Raw genomic sequence first — 18,419 nt, 5'->3', positions numbered from 1 at the left:
TTAGTATTTCTTAATGAGACAAGAATATTTTTCTCCGAATCTTCGAAATCATCAACTGTGAGTGACCAAAGCTCGCTGCGCCTACAAGCTCCAAGAATACCAAGCACCAATACAATTTTTTCGAGTAACCAGGTGTAATCATCGGCATCCAGTAGAAAATTATTTATGTCATTCTCCGACAGAACTTTGGCTTTTTGGTGAATAACCTTCGTTTTTGCGCCTCAGAAACATGAACAGTTTACCAAATCTATGAACAAATATAATTTAGATGAGTATGATTAAATATCGAAGAATATAATGGCTTTTACCTTGATATGTCGATGTTTTCATATACTCTCAACGCAAGCTTCAGCATGGATATCTTTGTCCACAGTGATGTAGGAGAATACATTTCAGACATTCTTTTAGCATAAGCCAGCAATACCGCTTCATTTACGCTGTTTATACTTCTATCCTGCCGCCACTTCAAAAAATTGTCATATTCCTGCTGATATCTCTCTCTGGTTATAGTCGGAAGTATAATTTTGAGTAGCCGCAGCCGCTTCCTCCTGTATTTCCAACGGAATTTCTCGCGACATCTCGCTATGGTCTATTTTCCCAATTTTTGAAAAGTCCAACTGACAATAAATAGTCATTGTTGCAGGTGACAGACGTTACGATTACCTTAGAAACTTAACGGCCGCCGGCCGTTATGATAACGTCCGGCGGACGTTATATGCATCTTTTCCATTCTGATTTTGCTTATGTTATAATAATATAACAATATAGTATGACGAAAAACTTATATAATGACAACTACTTATCGGATAACAAATTAATTACTACTGTCAGCTAGTTCAGCTACTGTCTAGGTAGAATTTACCTAGAGTACCTACACCTACCTATGATGTAGGTAGATTAAGCTTATTTTGACGTTACCTCTCACTTTGGTGTCACAAGCTGAATTTTTCAGGGATGGAAGTACAGTACATCACAGTACATGATATGGGGACCCTTATTCCGAAAGTAGTACAAAATTAGACTGGGTAAAAAGGCACTATCATCAAAAATCGATATATTAATACCACCGTATAGAGAAAACAAATACTTATTTTTTGATCCAGTACACAATAAAGTCTTCGTAGGGAGTAATTTTTTATAATTATTTACAAAAAACATTTCCATTAGCGCTTATGACAAAAAAAAACTTTAAACATGAATAATCATTTCAATCATGCGAAAATTTGGTTTAAAAATAGATTTTTTTTAATATAACTTTCATTTAACGAAAAACGAAGGCCTAAATGAAAAAAAGAAACAATTTAAAAGTTTCGCTTATGTCTTAACAAGGTATCAAAGCAAACCCCATATTTTTGCTTTTTAAACTAATAAAGATATATCAATAAACAATTAGCGATGTAATGGTTTTTGCGCGCGCTGGCCGACTGCCGCCGCTGCGCCGAGATTTCCTATACCCTTGTATATATGACGTCATGGTGTGGCAAATGTAGCATTTTAATTCGATTTGGGCTCCCTTATATAGGATAACAGAAACATTTTCAATGTTAAAACGCACGGACACGCATCCAATGTAACCACGGGCTAAACCGAAAAATTTGAATATTTTTACGAAAAATTTGTATATTTTTGAATACCAGGTTTATTTTTATTTTAGATATATTAATGATGCTGGAAACATTGTAAAATATTCAAAAAATTTGACCGGTTGCTATTTTAATTCACCAAATAATTTACATATTCATTTTCTTCGCCTTTTCTTGCATATAAATCATTTACCTAACATTTTCTTCTGTTCATAAGTAGTTATTTTAACATTAAATCCTCAGACAGCATCAAAGTGTGGCGTCCGTTTTGACAAACTCGACACACAGGACACCATGAACGCGCATCTAATGTAACCACTAAAATAAAATAGTCGTGCGAGTAAATTCCGTCAGAGCTCGCACGTTTAAAAAAACGCACGGACCCGCGTCCAATGTAACCGCGGGCTTAGTAATAGGGGTCCCGTTTTTACCCTTTGAGTACGGAACTCTAAAAAAACCAAGCTGTTTTTCCCGTGTAGTCTTTAAATATTCTTAGTAACATTAATTCTTCCTTGTAGTAGAAAAAGTAGTAAAACTAAAAGTAAAACTCTACCAGTTTTCTTTAAAAAGCTATTTCTTGAATTAAAGCTTGATTCTCCATCTATTAAAAAATAATAAACAGGATGCCATTTAAAAAAAAAGAAGAAAAATTATTTTAAATTTTAGAAAGTTTGGCGTAGAATTTTGAATAACCTGTATGATTTAAGATTACGATATTTATAGCAAAGTTAAGTATAGACCATCTAACGTAAATACCCAATATATTTTTTATATCACGACTGTTCTTGAAATTTTAATTTTTTTTAAAAGGTTGAAAAAGAAATATTTTTTATTTATTTATTAATATCTCTAAAGCTATCGATACATATTTACCCATATCGTAGGATTATGTAAAGTGATCTAAAAGGAAGCGAAAAATACAATTATGTAAGGGGTGTTCCATTTAAAAAAATCAGCCCGATCCACTCACACTCTGAGCCACCCTGTAGAAGTTAAAATATTTTCCTAAAATACATCCTAGTACACACTTTGGTTTTGCACTTAAACAAAATTCCCAAATGTATGTATTGTATTTTGTATGTGTATTTTTCTAATTATTCAACCGAAAATAATATATTTCCTTAAAAATTAACGAATGGGTATAAGATTCTAACACTAAATTGCATTTTGACACACAACACAATTTTGACATAAAAAGAAAAAGCTGTTTTCCCGTGTAGTCTTTAAATATTCTTAGTAAAAACATTAATTCTTCCTTGTATTAGAAAACTTAACCAGTTTTCTTTGAAAAAGCTATAATTTACCTTTTCCAAATTGAATCGTCAAACAGATTTAACACTAAAGTAAGCCGGGCTTAAATTAACCATAATTAAGTACCAATTATACATCGAAAACCGACTTGCAGATGCGCTAGACTTATACGGGCTAAAGGAAATTAGAGTACTTTCCTAAAATAAATTACAGGCAGGTTCTCTCCGGTGGCAAATACTCACGCTGCCAAGCAACTTTGTATTACAATTCCCTACTACTGTTCTTTGGGGTGAAATTTATGTTTAAAGCCGAGGATTTATATTAGTGGTGGTATTGTCAGTGGGGAGAATTCTGACTAGCAGAGGAATAAGTTGATATATAGGCAAGTTCCGCTCGAAATTTTAGACCAAGATTTGACGTTGCTGCAAGACAAATACGTGTTTTGAGTTAAGGAATAATATTAACAAGATTCGTGTAACCTAAGGATATGCAAATACGCTATTAGTATGAAAGATTTATAAAATAAGTATGTAATATTAATTTAATGTTTTCAAAATATTAGACAAAATACAGGGTGACTCTTAAATAAGTGCAAATATTTTCAGGGGTGGTATATTTCGACCCCAGGAACACGTCTATAAGGTTTTTTTTGCAAAAAAAGACGTTGAAAATAGTGTATTTTCTTTTAAATTTCCCTGTATATTTTTCGAAAACTTTTTAGAACTGCCTGTTTACCGTAAATTTTCCCACGGTATCTTTGAATAAGAAGACTAAGGAAGGAGCATATCAAAAATCTTAGGTTCACCTCGATGGGACTCAATGGCCGGAATATGACAGACCAATATGGCCGACTTAAATTCCGGTTTATCAGTGCCGTTCTAATTTTATTTAAAAAATGTAAAACTATGATGTAGGGTAGGCGTGGGGTAGACTCAATATTTTTTTTTATTTTACGTTGTGAATAAATGTTGGTAGTTATTAAAATTGTTATAAAAACATATTATTATAATAAAAATAGATAAGTTTTAATAATTATTTATTAACACAAACATCCGATACGCTACTGAAGCAAGTAAGTCAAATTGACGTATGTAAATTCTTTGTCATCTAATCTTTGACAAGTAGTAAATAAAAGCAAAAATGCAAGAAAAAATAAAAATATATAATTAGTTAATTTAAGTGAATTTCATAAATGATCGGTTTACTACACGTATGTATATAGTCACTTACCAGCGAAAAGTTGTTCCATTATTTCACTCGATTTTTGCCGAGATCTACCACAACCAACTATTTTAGAGTCTTTTTCGATAAATCGCGATAGTGTCACTGTTAATTTAAGTTCTGCCACAACTTCCATCTAGATCTACTACCTTTATACAACTATCAGTAGTAGAATAAATAATAAATACAATAAAATAAGCTCCGTAAAGACTGACAAATCCACAAAATTTCACATCAGATTCAAATGTGTCAAATGAATCGTCAAACAGAACTGTCAAGGATCGCCACCCTAGAGTCCTTTTTCCGTCCACCATGCATGAATACATGGATAGCATTATGCTCCTTCCTTAGTCTTCTTATTCAAAGCACGGTATAATTTCTTAATATCTGATATTACCATAGTTACGGCTTTACTCTATGGTTACGCCACTAAAAGCGATGCAAATACAGAAAAAATCCGGTGGTTCTCAACATTTTTCCAAAAAAATTAATTTTTAAAAAATTTTAAACTTTAACTCGGTTATTTTGGACTTATCTGAAAAATGGCAAGGAGAAAATATGTTTCTTTTATCGAGATCTACCAGCCCTGAAAATATTTGCACGTATTTAAGACTCACCCTGTATATCGCTTAAGGATACAAATTTTTAATGCCCTCTGAAACCTCTGAAAAAAAGAGCCACATACATAAAATTGTATATCATAGTTTTTTAGTGGTATGACATTTTACAAAAAATGAGTCAAGTCCGTTAAGTATTTTAAGTTAACTTTTTTGCTGCTACTTAAGGCTAATATGGAAGGCTACGTTGTTTAGGCGGAATCTGAACCATGGTCCTCTGCCATATTATTCGCAGTGGCCTACTGACTTGGCGAGTGACTAAATCGACTCAACAACATTGTGATAAAATATATTAAAATATAAGGGTCTTTAAGTTATCTATGATGTTATAAAAGTAATTAGGTGCAATTTTTCATAATCACGAAATCATCAATAATTACAAAATATTAAAAAATATAGATTAACATTCAAATTAACGTTAAACACATAAAATACAAATTAACACAATACTATAAAAAATCAACTTACCTTATACTAACTTTTAAAAATAGTGTGACGACCCATAAAATTTCTGCAATAAAGACGAATATTGAAAATGATCTGCAACAAATAAAAATATATTAACAAAAAACAATAATATCAATTATTCTAAATGTTTCCATAGAATAAATGACTGAGTTTAAAATTCGAGAAAAAAATATTTTTTTTTGGAAATAGATTTGTGTATCTGGAAACGTTCTCTTTTTTTAATTTTTCTATACAGTAGAACTTCGATAATTCGGACACATATCGGAACAGCTACCACCGAATTAATGAAGTATCCGTTTTACTGGAGGAATATTTTTATAATGTTATTGTTTCATACTTTTATTGTTTCTAACCTAAACTTTAAATTTAAACACATTTTTATTTAATCCAAATCGCAAAACGCTTTATAAAACATATTAAAACTTATTTTTGTTCTTATAAATTGTGCTTATTGTACCTACATGTACAGTTTATACGAAATAAACTTAGTCACGTGATTATGCTTGACCGGCAGCATTTTTCCGTTTCCTATACGGCTAGCACAACCGATTGCGTTAATCGCCTAGGAAACGGACTCGAGACCTGCAACTCCGTTTACTAAGTGGTCATCGCAACCCATGCAAAGAAGCGCTTGCAATGAACTTTCTAGGTATGCTTTATTTGTAGTCACTTATAGGACACAGAAAATGGGACACTCAATATTACTTCTAACCGCTACACTATAACAAAACTCTAAGAATTAAGATTTAAACAATTTAATTTGACAATTAATCAAATAAATAAACTTACAAAAATATTATTCCAGCAATGAAAATCATAATAATTCCATTCATTGATTTGTATAGGGTGGATTGCTATAATTGTAATGCCATGTACGTATAGGTTAAACAAGTAGAAATTTGGATATCAGGATTAAAGAACATTTAAAATCTATTAATAATCTCCAGCAAAGTTCCGGTCTAGCAACTCATTGTATAATAGTCACACAGTTAATGAAAACTCAATTAAGTTATTAGATGGAGAAACAAAAGGCAGACGTTTAAATTACCTAGAATAGTTAGACATATTAAAATCAGCTAAAAGCGACAATAATGTAAACGACCAACAAGGATTTCTAAATACATTTTTTATTACCTCTATTGTAAACTCCTTAAATCCCCCACCATAGCAAATATATTATATATCCTTAAAATGTAGTCAGACGGTTAGTTTTTAAAGAACTTTTAAAAATGCCTAACGAAGTTACTCTTTTTAATTTTTTTTGATACATATAAAAGCGTGTTTTATTAAAATTCTAATATTTCAACGATGTTTCACAAGGAACCAACCACCGACTCAGCACTATTTATTTAAAAAAAAAAACAGATTGACATATCAACCACGTATTAAAGCTGTGCTGCCGAACTGCCTTGCCAATATTAGCATATAAAACGTTAAAAGTTACCTATTAGATTTATCTCTCAATTATGTTGCTTTCTTTGGAATCCAGAATAAAAATACCTCATTATTAATTTAAATTTATTAAATTTAACACCTATGCAGGTCCACCTGTCATAATAATAATATTATGACTCATTATAATAATACCATTTGCATTGGTTGCGTTAACCACTTAGTAAACGGAGTTGCAGGTCTCAAGTCCGTTTCCTATGAGATTAACGCAATCGGTTGCGCTAGCCGTATAGGAAACGGAAAAATGCTGACCGGCACAGCGTTGATCACTTTTATATTATTTTCTTTTAACCAAAATATTTTATTACAGTTTAGGTTTGGAACCTTTGGTGTTACACAGCAAAATAAAAACACTAAATCACCACAATACACCAAAACACTTTTACTTTTATACTGGACGCGCGTTTCGCTAACCATGTTATTATGTCAGTTTATAATCATCTGCTGATGATGCTAACATGGTTAGCGAAACGCGCGTCCAGTGTAAAAGTAAATGTGTTTTGGTGTATTGTGGTGATTTAGTGTTTTTATTTTGCAAAATATTTTAGGAAACAAAAATAAATGAATTATAAATATATACGTTATTATTTACATCAACAAAACTCCTTAACAACACTTAAGGGACATAAAGGGCCAATACTACTGCTTTCCCGTTCAAAATATTCTAATAAAGTTGCGATGAGTTTTTTACGGCTATTTCTGGTACAGTTACGGCTATATCTAAACTTCGCACTAAAAGAGGTTCTAAAAAGTACAACCTTCGACTGCAGGGTCTGCCAGTAAACAGTTTTAAACTTAAAGTATCATAACACTATTTATTTAAACTAAAAATTCATAATAAAAAAATAAAGTGTCAAAATGAATGACAATGTCAAGAGATGAATAAATAAATGCGGGAAAGCCCCCCAGTCTTCCAGCGAGAAATTTAAATTACACTTAGTCAGCACGGCGCCCAATTTATCAATGGATGGCAACACATAATTTAAAAATTGCACCCTCGATGACGTAACTAAAAGTTTATTTGTTATGAACCGTACCTATATGCGACCCATAAAAGATAACTCAGTTACTACTCACTACAATATACATATTAAATAACTATGCACCTTAATACATATTAAACACTTACATAGAATGTAAAAAAAATGTGAAATTAATATTTAATTTGAATTAAGTTGATAGATTTGAATTATTTGGTTTTAAAAAAAATGGATCGATTTTTATCTACATACTTATCGATTTTGCTGCCTCAACAGCCTTCCCTTTTACTCCTTTCAAAAGCAAAATGTCTTGCGTAGAAGCATAATTTTCTTCTACCCAGTAAATACTTTTCGATAAAGATTTTACAGCATATTAATCTAGTTAGAATCATTTTCAACTAGCTAAGTATCATTTTTAACATAACATTGTTATCCTCTGTTTCACTTTTAGTTGTCATTTGTTTCCTTTGTTACTAATACCTCGTATTTTCTCTTCAATTTGTCTCTGCCTTATAGTATACTCTGCAGTCAAACCAGAGTGAAATTATTTTTCTCCTTAAGTTCATTTACATTTTTTTTTGTACATGGTTTGATTTATTTATTTGTTCTTAGTAGATATGATTTTTTTTATTCTTGATGTTTGTAATTTTTTATATCTGAAATATTAAATTTCGGAATAACAAACAATGGAATGTTACATATGGAACAGAAATTTTACGTATCCTTCCTTCTTTGTCTATGCAATCCAATATCTTTCATTTCTTCAGCAAGCGTCGTCGACCGTCCAAGTCGACCGTCCAGCCGTCCACCGTCCAAGAAAAATGTAAACTCATTCATTTGCCTTTAAATTTTGTTGGCATCCGGAATAAAGAGGTAAAAAGATCAAAATTGTCCGGTTAGGTTTGGTTTGGTTAAGTGACGCCGAACTACTAGAGTGTCCGATTTGGCGCATGTCCGAATTAGAGAAGTTCTACTGTAATTAGTGTTAATTTTTGACAAGTTTTATGTCAATTTTTAGAGACCGGCCTCGCCAAAATTTTCATCGATTTTCATTCCCCAGCCTTCTTTGATGATCATTATACGGTATAATAATTATATTATAGTTACTCTGTATACAGGGTGCTACAAATTCGAGGTACGAGCATTGGTATCTCGGTAACCGTAATAGATACGAACATGGTTAAATTGGGGCAAAGTTGCGCTTTGTGATGTTCACAAATATACCATCAAAAAAGTTTTAAAAATTTCAAGGATTGCTGAGTTTTTTTGAAAATAAATTTAATTTTTTTCTGTCATTACTTTTAAGAAAATCAAAAAACTAATTGCACATTCTAATAGCCACTTTATTAGGGCTATCTGATAGTATTTTTAAATTTTCAAATTAGCTGATAATTTGTGAGATACAGAGGCCAACTTAATGTTTTTAAATACAAACCTGCATTTTTTAGTTTCGGTTTTGAAAGAACTCGGTTTCCTGAGTACAATGATATGCCACACTTTATACTTTTTTTTTGTTTTGGGTACCTTAACAACAGAAAACTATATAATTATTATTTAAAATAATTTCAAGTCCGACTCTGGTTTTTTTAATTATTTAATCTGATTATATTCGTCGTAACAATATTGATCAGCGCTAATTAACAATGAATAAGAAAAATCGAGCCAATTGGACTATTCAAATAAATTATATCCAGGTCAGCAATTTAAAGATATTATTTTTATTTTTTTTATTGTGAATTTGAAATCTCAGTGTGGGATCTAATAATATGCGTAATATTCATCGTAGTTATTATAAATAAATAAACTTCTACAAACTAGTTTCTAATGTTCTACGAAAGGGATACCACCCTCCCTATTGCACAAATTTATTTTTCGTTCAATTTTATTTATAGCCCTTTGAACTTTCTTCTTATACTTCCGAAAGCATTTTGTACTCTTTATTGTATATATTTAGATATATTGATTTCACTTTTACAAATGACATGAAGTAATGTATTCATTTGTATATTATTTTTTATTATTTTATTGCATTTGATTTTCAATATTCAATGTTTTACCCCACGTCATTTTTAAGTTTGAAAGCTTATCGATATTGTAACGATGAATAGATTAAATATTAAAAAAAAACAGAGCCGGACTTGAAATTAGTTTAAATAAATTGTGTTCAAATGTCTGAAACAAAAAAAATATTAAGTGTGGCATATCATTGTACTCAGGAGACCGAGTTCTTTCAAAATCTGAAATAAAAAATGTAGGTCCATTATCAGCTAATTTGAAAATCTAAAAATACTATCAGAGAGCCCTCATAAAGTGGCTATGAGAATGTGCAATTAGTTGTTTTGATTTTCTTAAAAGTAACGACAGGAAAAAATAAAATTCATTTTCAAAAAAATCCGTTTTTTCCAAGAAACTCAGCAATCCTTGAAATTTTTAAAACTTTTTTGATGGCATTTTGGTGAACATCCCAAAGCGCAACTTCGCCCCAATTTAACCTAATGTTCGTATCTATTACGGTTACCGAGATACCAATGCTCGTACCTCGAATTTGTAACACCCTGTATAAGATCTTAATAAATTTTGTCCAATAAACCATTTTTATTTTTAATACAACTAGTAAATTTTCGGCATTTGCCAAAGGGGTATGAAAATAAAAAAAAACATTTACTTTTAAAATTGCAATAACCGATTATAATCAAACAAATTGTATCAAAACAAAGAAATATAGAAAAATTAAATAACGAATAGCAATCTATAAAAATCTGTTGATGTGTATTATTAAAAAGTGTAGGTAGGTATCCAAATTTTTTTTCCAAATCGATGCTTTGTAAAACAAAATTTTTTATTTTATTTGTTATAAAAATACTTCAAATAAAATACGGTTCATTGTAAATATGGCAATATATAGTTAGTTAGCCATAAAATAGTTAAATTTATAATAAAATCACTGCAAGTACTAACGATTTAAGTGAAAATTATTTATATTAATAAGAAAATTAATTATATTAATTAGATTAAGGATTTATATTATTTTTATTGTAAAGGAAAACCTAGCGGTTGTATATACAGGGTGAGTCTTAAATAAGTGCAAATATTTTCAGGGCTGGTAGATTTCGATAAAAGAAACATATTTTCTCTTTGATAAGTCTAAAATAACCGAGTTATTTAAGTTTGAAAATTAAAAAAAATATATTTTTTTTGAAAAATTTTTGAGAACCACCGGTTTTTATCTGTATTTGCATTCCTTTTATTGCCGTAACCATAGAGTAAAGCCGTAACTATGGTAATATCAAGATTAAGAAATTATACCGTGGGAAAATTTGCGGTAAACAGGCAGTTCTAAAAAGTTTTCGAAAAATATACAGGGAAATTTAAAAGAAAATGCACGATTTTTAACATCTTTTTTTAGCGAAAAAACTCATAGACGTGTTCCTGGAGTCGAAATATACCACCCCTGAAAATATTTACACTTGTTTGAGACTCACCCTGTATAGATGATATCGTCTCGAAAAATACTGGTCTAAATTAAAGCCGATGACGTGTGCCTAAGTGCCGTGGTGTGGAATTATCTAAGTAAACGCTCGCAATAGAAGAGAGAATACCTCTAGCATCGCGCGGCGTTGTTACCTTGAAGAGTAGTATTTCATATATTCCAAATAATTAAGGCATAAATTTGTTACTTACTAATAGTTAATTAGTTACGTTAGTTATTATAATGTTAAATAGCTTTTAGTGTTGTCCATTTGTGTTAATACAAAAGAGTCTCATCTCATCTCATTTTTGAGAAATATTGCTGTACCTACTAACTAAAAATCATTTAAATTTTGTTTTATGTTAACATCAAGACAGAATCAAAACGTACTTCTTAGTTTTGTTTGGTGGCATGGCGAATGCTATTAAATGTAAGTAATGAAGTAATGATATTAAAAAAAATTATCATTTTAGTAAATTTTAAATTGACTCTCCTGAAAATTGTGGTATTTTGAGATGTGAGATGAGACGTTCTTCTTCTGCATTGGCGAAACTTTTTGTTAGTTATGTATTTATTATATATAATAATAATATAGCTATATTTTAATTAGACTTTTGATTATTCACACGGAACCTAGCAAGACGTAATATTAATAATACATAATAAATGTAACAAATGCTGATAGATATAATAGGTTTTTATTTGAATATCAAATACTGCTAATGTAACAGGTACAATATTTTTAGTCCAACTGTTAGTGCACGGCCACACAGAAAGCGTTTTTTGCGTTTTTAGCGTGAAGCGTCTTTTGCGTCTAAAACAAAATAACAGGATTATATAGGAGTGGCCACACCAAAGGCGTCTAGCGTTCGGCGTGTCTCGCAAAAAACGCAAATGAAAACAAATCAATTTGTTTTCTGTAGCGTCTTTAGCGTTTTCTATGAGACTCCGTCATGGCGGACGTAATATTTAATAATACAATAAAAATAAATTAAATAGTATGCATTTTTTTCATTTTATGTAGGATATTACCTAAAAATATTTTTATAGAGAACATCTACTCTCTCTGTTTAGGAAGATTCTATTAAATTCAAAAATTTGAAGGAAATGTTTGAAAAAATGTAGTTTGAAATGTTGAAAAAGTAATAAATTAAAAGAGTATTTTCTAAAAGTGTTTTTTTTCTGCGTAAAAAAGGCGTAAAAAACAGAAACAAATAGTTTTTTACGTGTAACAAATAGTTTTTTACACGTAAAAAATATTTTTTTGCGTAAAAAACTTTTTTACCAGAAACAATAAGTTTTTGACGCGTAAAAATTAGTTTTTTAAACAAATAGTTTTTTACACGTAAAAAATATTTTTTTTTGCGTAAAAAAGTTTTTTTACCAGAAACAATAAGTTTTTGACGCGTAAAAAATAGTTATTTACGTGTAACAAATATATTTTTACACGTAACAAATAGTTTTTTACACGTAAAAAATATTTTTTTTGCGTAAAAAAGGTTTTCTACCAGAAACAATAAGTTTTTGACGCGTAAAAATTAGTTTTTTACGTGTAACAAATAGTTTTTTTACACGTAAAAAATATTTTTTTTGCGTAAAAAAAGTTCTTTTACCAGAAACAATAAGTTTTGTAACAAATAGATTTTTACACGTAACAGATAGTTTTATACGCGTAAAAAATAGTTTTGTATCAGTAACAAATAGTTTTATACGCGTAAAAAATAGTTTTTTACGTATAACAGTTTCATTCGCGTAAAATAATAAAAATAGTTTTTTACGTGTAACAAATGGTTTTTTACACGTAATAATTTGATTCGCTTTTACAAAATTTGTATTAAAATATCAATATTTTTGATAAATACGTGGACTGCTCACAAATACACGTCACGTCACTACGTATTTCTAAGCCGTTAACACGTTTCGTTACAACTAGCTCGTGTCAGGGCCGTCTCACTAGTTCGTACGTCACGGCTTTGAATGTTTACTCCCAGCGCCCGTAAAGACGTTTCACTCCAAATTGCTTCATAAATCATGTCCTAAAATTGCGTTAGCCATCTAGTAATATTTACTATTCTATTATATAATTATAATTATTTATTATATTATATTATAATTATAACAAGTAACCACAACACTACAACATAAAAAATTATACACATATAAACTAAAATTCGTAAAATAAATGGCAAATATTAATTATTATTTTTACACACACCACTGGCACTAGCAGTAGATTGTGTTTATCGCCGAATATAACATATTCGGATGCCCCGGCCCGTCCACAATTCAATCCCAGCATCTTTTATCTTCGTCTCTTCAACGCTAACCGCGCCGATCTCGTCTATCTCTTTCTCACAGGATTGATTGTTGAACGGGCCGGGAATTTACGAGCTTGCGAAGTTACTAATTGATATCTTTGACATCGACCCGTCGCCGCCGCGTCTTTTGCGTGTTTTTAATGGACACAAATCAAAAAAAACGCTTCAAACGGTAAAATCGCAAAAAGCGCTTGAGACGCAAAAAACGAAAAACGCTAAAAACGCTTTCTGTGTGGCCGTGGGCTTAAATTCAAAATTAGTATACCGATATTTCCTCTAAGTTTCAAACAAAAGCGGCACCAATTTGAAAATATTTGTTTGTTCCAGTAGAAATCTCAAATGGGAAACCTGACTACAAGCAATTCTTCGCTTCGCTTATATTTTGTAACAAATTAGATTCTAAAATTTAAGGCGGGTTGACACGGTCCTTGATTTGTAACCAAGTGTACTTGATTCAAGTACACTTGGATGCTGCCATATAAGTATACTTATATGGATGCTGCGCGTGTCAAACTTGTACGCTACTTGTATCGTATAAAAGTTTTATCCAAGGCTTCGTAACACTTAAGTAAGTTGGCAGCCAGCTTATTTACATGGATGTTATGAAGTTTTCCAATTCGACAAGGAAACAGTTGATACGATAGAAGCAACGAACAAGTAGGACAAGCACAGCATCAATATAATAAGTATACTTATGTGGCACTATCAAAGAATAGTAATTGACGGAAACAGTACTAGGAGAATTGTCAGCTCAATACCTTGGAACACCATCAAAAGGAACATTCCACTCCTCCAATACCCAGTAGATGACATACTAAGAATTTACAACTTTGAGAAACACCTCATTGTAGTATTGAGCAATAAAAATGATTGGAAGAGAGAAACATTTGCACAGCAGGTAAAAGACTATACCATGGTCTTTTACCAAGGACCAAGGATAAGGATTAGGAGTATTTGGGCAGAAAACTAAATATTCCAAATTAATGGGCACATACTCCTGCATCATTCAGACAGAAATCTACGCAATCTAAGGATGAAAATCAGAAATGTCCATTTTATCCAATAGTCAAGCAGCATTAAAAGCGATCAACTCAGTAACCATCAATTTGAAGTTGGTTAAAGAATACATAGAGAAGCTAAACAAATTAGCCAAAGATAATAAATTCCTCCTATTCTGGGTGTCAGCCCACCAAGGGATAGAAAGCAATGAAAAAGAACGATCTAGCTGACTTGAACCATTCTGCTTCCAAAGTGGAAATCAATAATTTCTCAGAACTTACGACCGAGAAAAATCAAAGATTTTAATTGAATTAAGAACAATCTTCGTATTTTGATGGAGTTTTTAACATGACACTCTCTCGTCAACGAACACCTCAGTAGATTGAAGAAACAACGGTGAATGCAGATTCTGTTTGGAAAATGGGGAAACACCAGAACACCTTATCACTGATATCGGAAATGGGGAACTAATCTCTGTAAAACCTTCTGAGATACTGGAATTTGTCTGTATGATCCTTGAGACTGGATAATGAGTTATAACTCACACAATAGATCTGCAAGGTTGCGGTAATTAACCCCCACTCCCATACATTCTACATGGCCGCCTCCCAGTGTACTTGGGACTTGGAAGCGAGGATAGGTACAGTAAGTGACACGGAAATACTCAAAAACAAACAAAGATGACCTGCTGGAAACTGAATAAGCTGGACTTTTTGTGAATTTTTTTTTTTAAAAACACTGAATCCTAATTGTATTGTACGCAATGAATACAAAAAAAATGAAAGAAACAAACCATTTTCAAATTGTTTACGGAAATAAAATTGACCATGTGTATTAGACACTACTAGTAACACGCATTTATAAATAAACAATTATTCGGCAATATGTATTTTTGCTCTAATGGAAAAAAATCGTAACAAAAGCGTTAAATATTTTTTTGTTTCAAAATTATTTCGAAAAACCATTCCGCATTTATATTAAAATAAATATTTACATTGCTAAATATTATGAATTTATAACTAAACTAATTACCAAATCAAGAATTTTAATATATTTTTTAGGCTTAATTATTGGATTTTATTTCGAAGTTTAATTAGTTCGTTTCTCATTATTTTTGGCATTAAAAGAAAATATATTTTTTAATAAGGATCAGCCAGATATTTTTTTAATAAGTATCAGAAAGATATTTTTTGTTTGAGTTGTCCATCGCAGAGATATTAAATTGAATCGAACAGCGGGGGATCAGATAAGTCGATGTGGGCAATTTCTACAGAATTTCCTTTATTCCTTGAAAAATAATAAGAGATTTGTTAAAAAAAACTCTTCTAAACTTTTCTGTTTTTAAATGCTCGAACGATATTATAAATACTTTTAAGTAATGGAAAAAAAAAGATTATATTATATTTATGCACACAAAGTGTTAAACGGTAAAAATCACAAATATCACAAATAACAGGCTCTAGAATAAAACGGTGAATATAATCTCATTAAGGATGTGATTATCTACAACTTTTATCTGAAGAGTTTTTGTTTAAAATAGATTATAATGGAATTAGGGGGGATTTTTAAAAAAGCCGATATTTGTTTTTTTCAAAATATCTAGTAAGCTTTAATCTTTTTCAAAAATTTGGAAGGCGCCGTTTATCCTCACGAAACTGCAATTCTCTCCCCATTTAACCGACTCTCTAGCTCCAGTACTTTCCAAGATATATATTATATAGAGAACATCGGAGAAAACTCACCCTGTATAAATAACATTATTATAAAGGGTGATCCGTACTGTATACCGGAAACTTCGGTAGCTTATTATGCAGATAAATCAAAAATAAAGTTCTTAAAACTGTATGTCCTAAAAATTTAATTTTGGGGATAGAGGGTGTAGAAATTTCATTTTTATTTTTATTTTTTCCAAATAATTTCTGAACTAACGTCGATATTTAGATGAAAATTGGTGTCTGGGATTTTTTTGACATGAGAAATTTGATTTTAATATCAATGTGACTCATACTTGTAGAGGGCGCCACCTACATATTTTTAACTGCTGTGAAAAATAATAACCTTTTGACCGTACCTGTATAAAACTACTGAGTAAAAAAATATAAATTTGCGACATTTTTACGTAAAAAAGGTCTCTTGGTAAAAATCGTTACGAGTAATCGTTCTCAAGATATTTGGAATCCAAATTATCAATACCTGTCATCATAGATATACAGGGTGGACCGAACTGTATTACGGAAACTTCGGCGACATATTCTGCAGTTAAAAATAAGTAAAAAAGTTCGCATAAATGTATGTACTAAAATGCTTAGTTAAGAGCTGCCCGGTGGCGTAGAGGTACAGGCTCTCGTATACCAATCTCAAGGTGTGGGTTCGATTCCCACACCCGGCATTTCATCAGCCGACTATTTTTATTAAAATAAAAATAGTTTGGGTACCTAGGTCGACTCAGCCTTGAATGAGTACTTGGGATTCAGAATCCTGAGGTAATAATAGGCGGTTGAAGCGTAGTGCTAGCCACATTACCTTCCTTGTATACCGATCGGCTCTAGTATAGCAAGCTGTACCTTGCTACTCCCAAGGCGTTAAACGCTATATACGGGAGCTATTATTATTATTAAAATGCTTAGTTTCGGAGATACAGGGTGTAGAAGTTTTATTTTAATTTTAATATTTTCCAAATAATTTCTAAAGTAAGGTCAATACTTGGATGAAAAATGGTATCTGGTAGTTTTTTGACATGAGAAATATGATTTTCATGTCAATATGACTCCTACTTGTAGAGGGCGCCACCTACATATTTTTTAACTGGTTTGAAGAGTAATAACTTTTTGTCCGTACCCGTATAAAACTACTGGGTCAAAAAATATACATTCACCACGCTTTTTACGTAAAAATGATCTCTTGTTAAAAATCGATACGAGTAATGGTTCTCGAGATATTAGGAATCGAAATTATCAATACCTGTCGTCATTGAAATAAATTAAACATATGTTGACTAAATAGTTATTAAACTGAAATCATAAATTTTAAATGTTTTTGTGTAAAAAGTTCAACAGAAACTGTTTTATCCTCGTTTTTTCAAAGAAAAATTTATGATTAATTTAAAAAAATAAACATTTTCCAAATTTACTATTTCAGTCAAAAAACTATCTACTCAACATGTTTATTTTTGGTTAATAATGACATGTATTTACTATTTCCATTCTAAATATATCGAGAACGGTTGCTCGTGGCCATTTTTACCAAGAGATATTTTTTAAGTAAAAAATCACGGAAATGTATATTTTTTCACCCAGTAGTTTTATACAGGTACGCACGAAAATGTATTACTCTTAAAAACAGTTAAAACACATGTAGGTGGCGCCCCCTACAATATGATATCAGATTGACATAAAAATCAAATTTCTCATGTCAAAAAACTTCCAGACACCAATTTTCATCTAAATATTGATGTTACTTCAGAAATTATTTGGAAAAAAATCGAAATAAAAATGAAATTTCTACACCCTGTATCTCCGGAAGTAAGCATTTTAGGACATACATTTATACGAACTGTTTTGTCTGCAGAATATGCTGCCGAATATTCCAGAATATAGTTCGGACCACCCTGTATACAACTTTGTTACACTTTCTTTTGTCTAGCTTTTTATACTATACCTTTTTTCGTGTAAGAATGAGCTTAACTCAAAAAGGGGTTAAAAATCTCTCGTAAATAGCATTATTTAAATTTCTTCGTACGTAGTACGGCCATTAAGACGTATCCAGATCCCTCGACTCCATCAAAGCCTACTCAGTTCAATTCCGTGCCAATCCACTTATTCCTCCGCAAATAACGTAGGGTTTGGAAAGAATTACTAATATCAGCGTTTTCCTGTTTCATGCGCCCGTATACTTTGCTGGTTTATACATGAAAGGCAGCTTTTATTCTAAGGCAAAAGAAGAAGACATTCGTATGAAAATTTGTCGGTCTACTTGTACGTGCCTGCTCATTTTTTTTTTTGCTAAATATAAATTGTAGTAAGAAAGGAGTAAGAAAAAATAGAAACAGTACGGATCACGGT

General features: G+C 31.2%; 1 protein-coding gene across 1 annotated transcript in view; it reads right to left on the bottom strand.

Annotated features, from left to right (window-relative positions):
- LOC115880113 overlaps window positions 1-18,419 on the bottom strand; it is an 870,630-nt gene that overhangs the window by 142,770 nt on the left and 709,441 nt on the right. Inside the window, exon 4 of the mRNA XM_030897242.1 lies at window positions 5,141-5,212. Within this exon, the coding sequence (XP_030753102.1) occupies window positions 5,141-5,212 (72 nt within the window). The remainder of the gene's footprint in view (window positions 1-5,140; window positions 5,213-18,419) is intronic.

This window comes from Sitophilus oryzae, unplaced genomic scaffold (assembly GCF_002938485.1).
Source record: "Sitophilus oryzae breed Bouriz unplaced genomic scaffold, Soryzae_2.0 scaffold_1614_pilon_pilon, whole genome shotgun sequence".
Lineage (NCBI taxonomy): Eukaryota > Metazoa > Arthropoda > Insecta > Coleoptera > Curculionidae > Sitophilus > Sitophilus oryzae.
The sequence above is the reverse complement of the archived record's forward strand: the minus strand, read 5'-3'. Positions and strand labels throughout refer to the sequence as shown.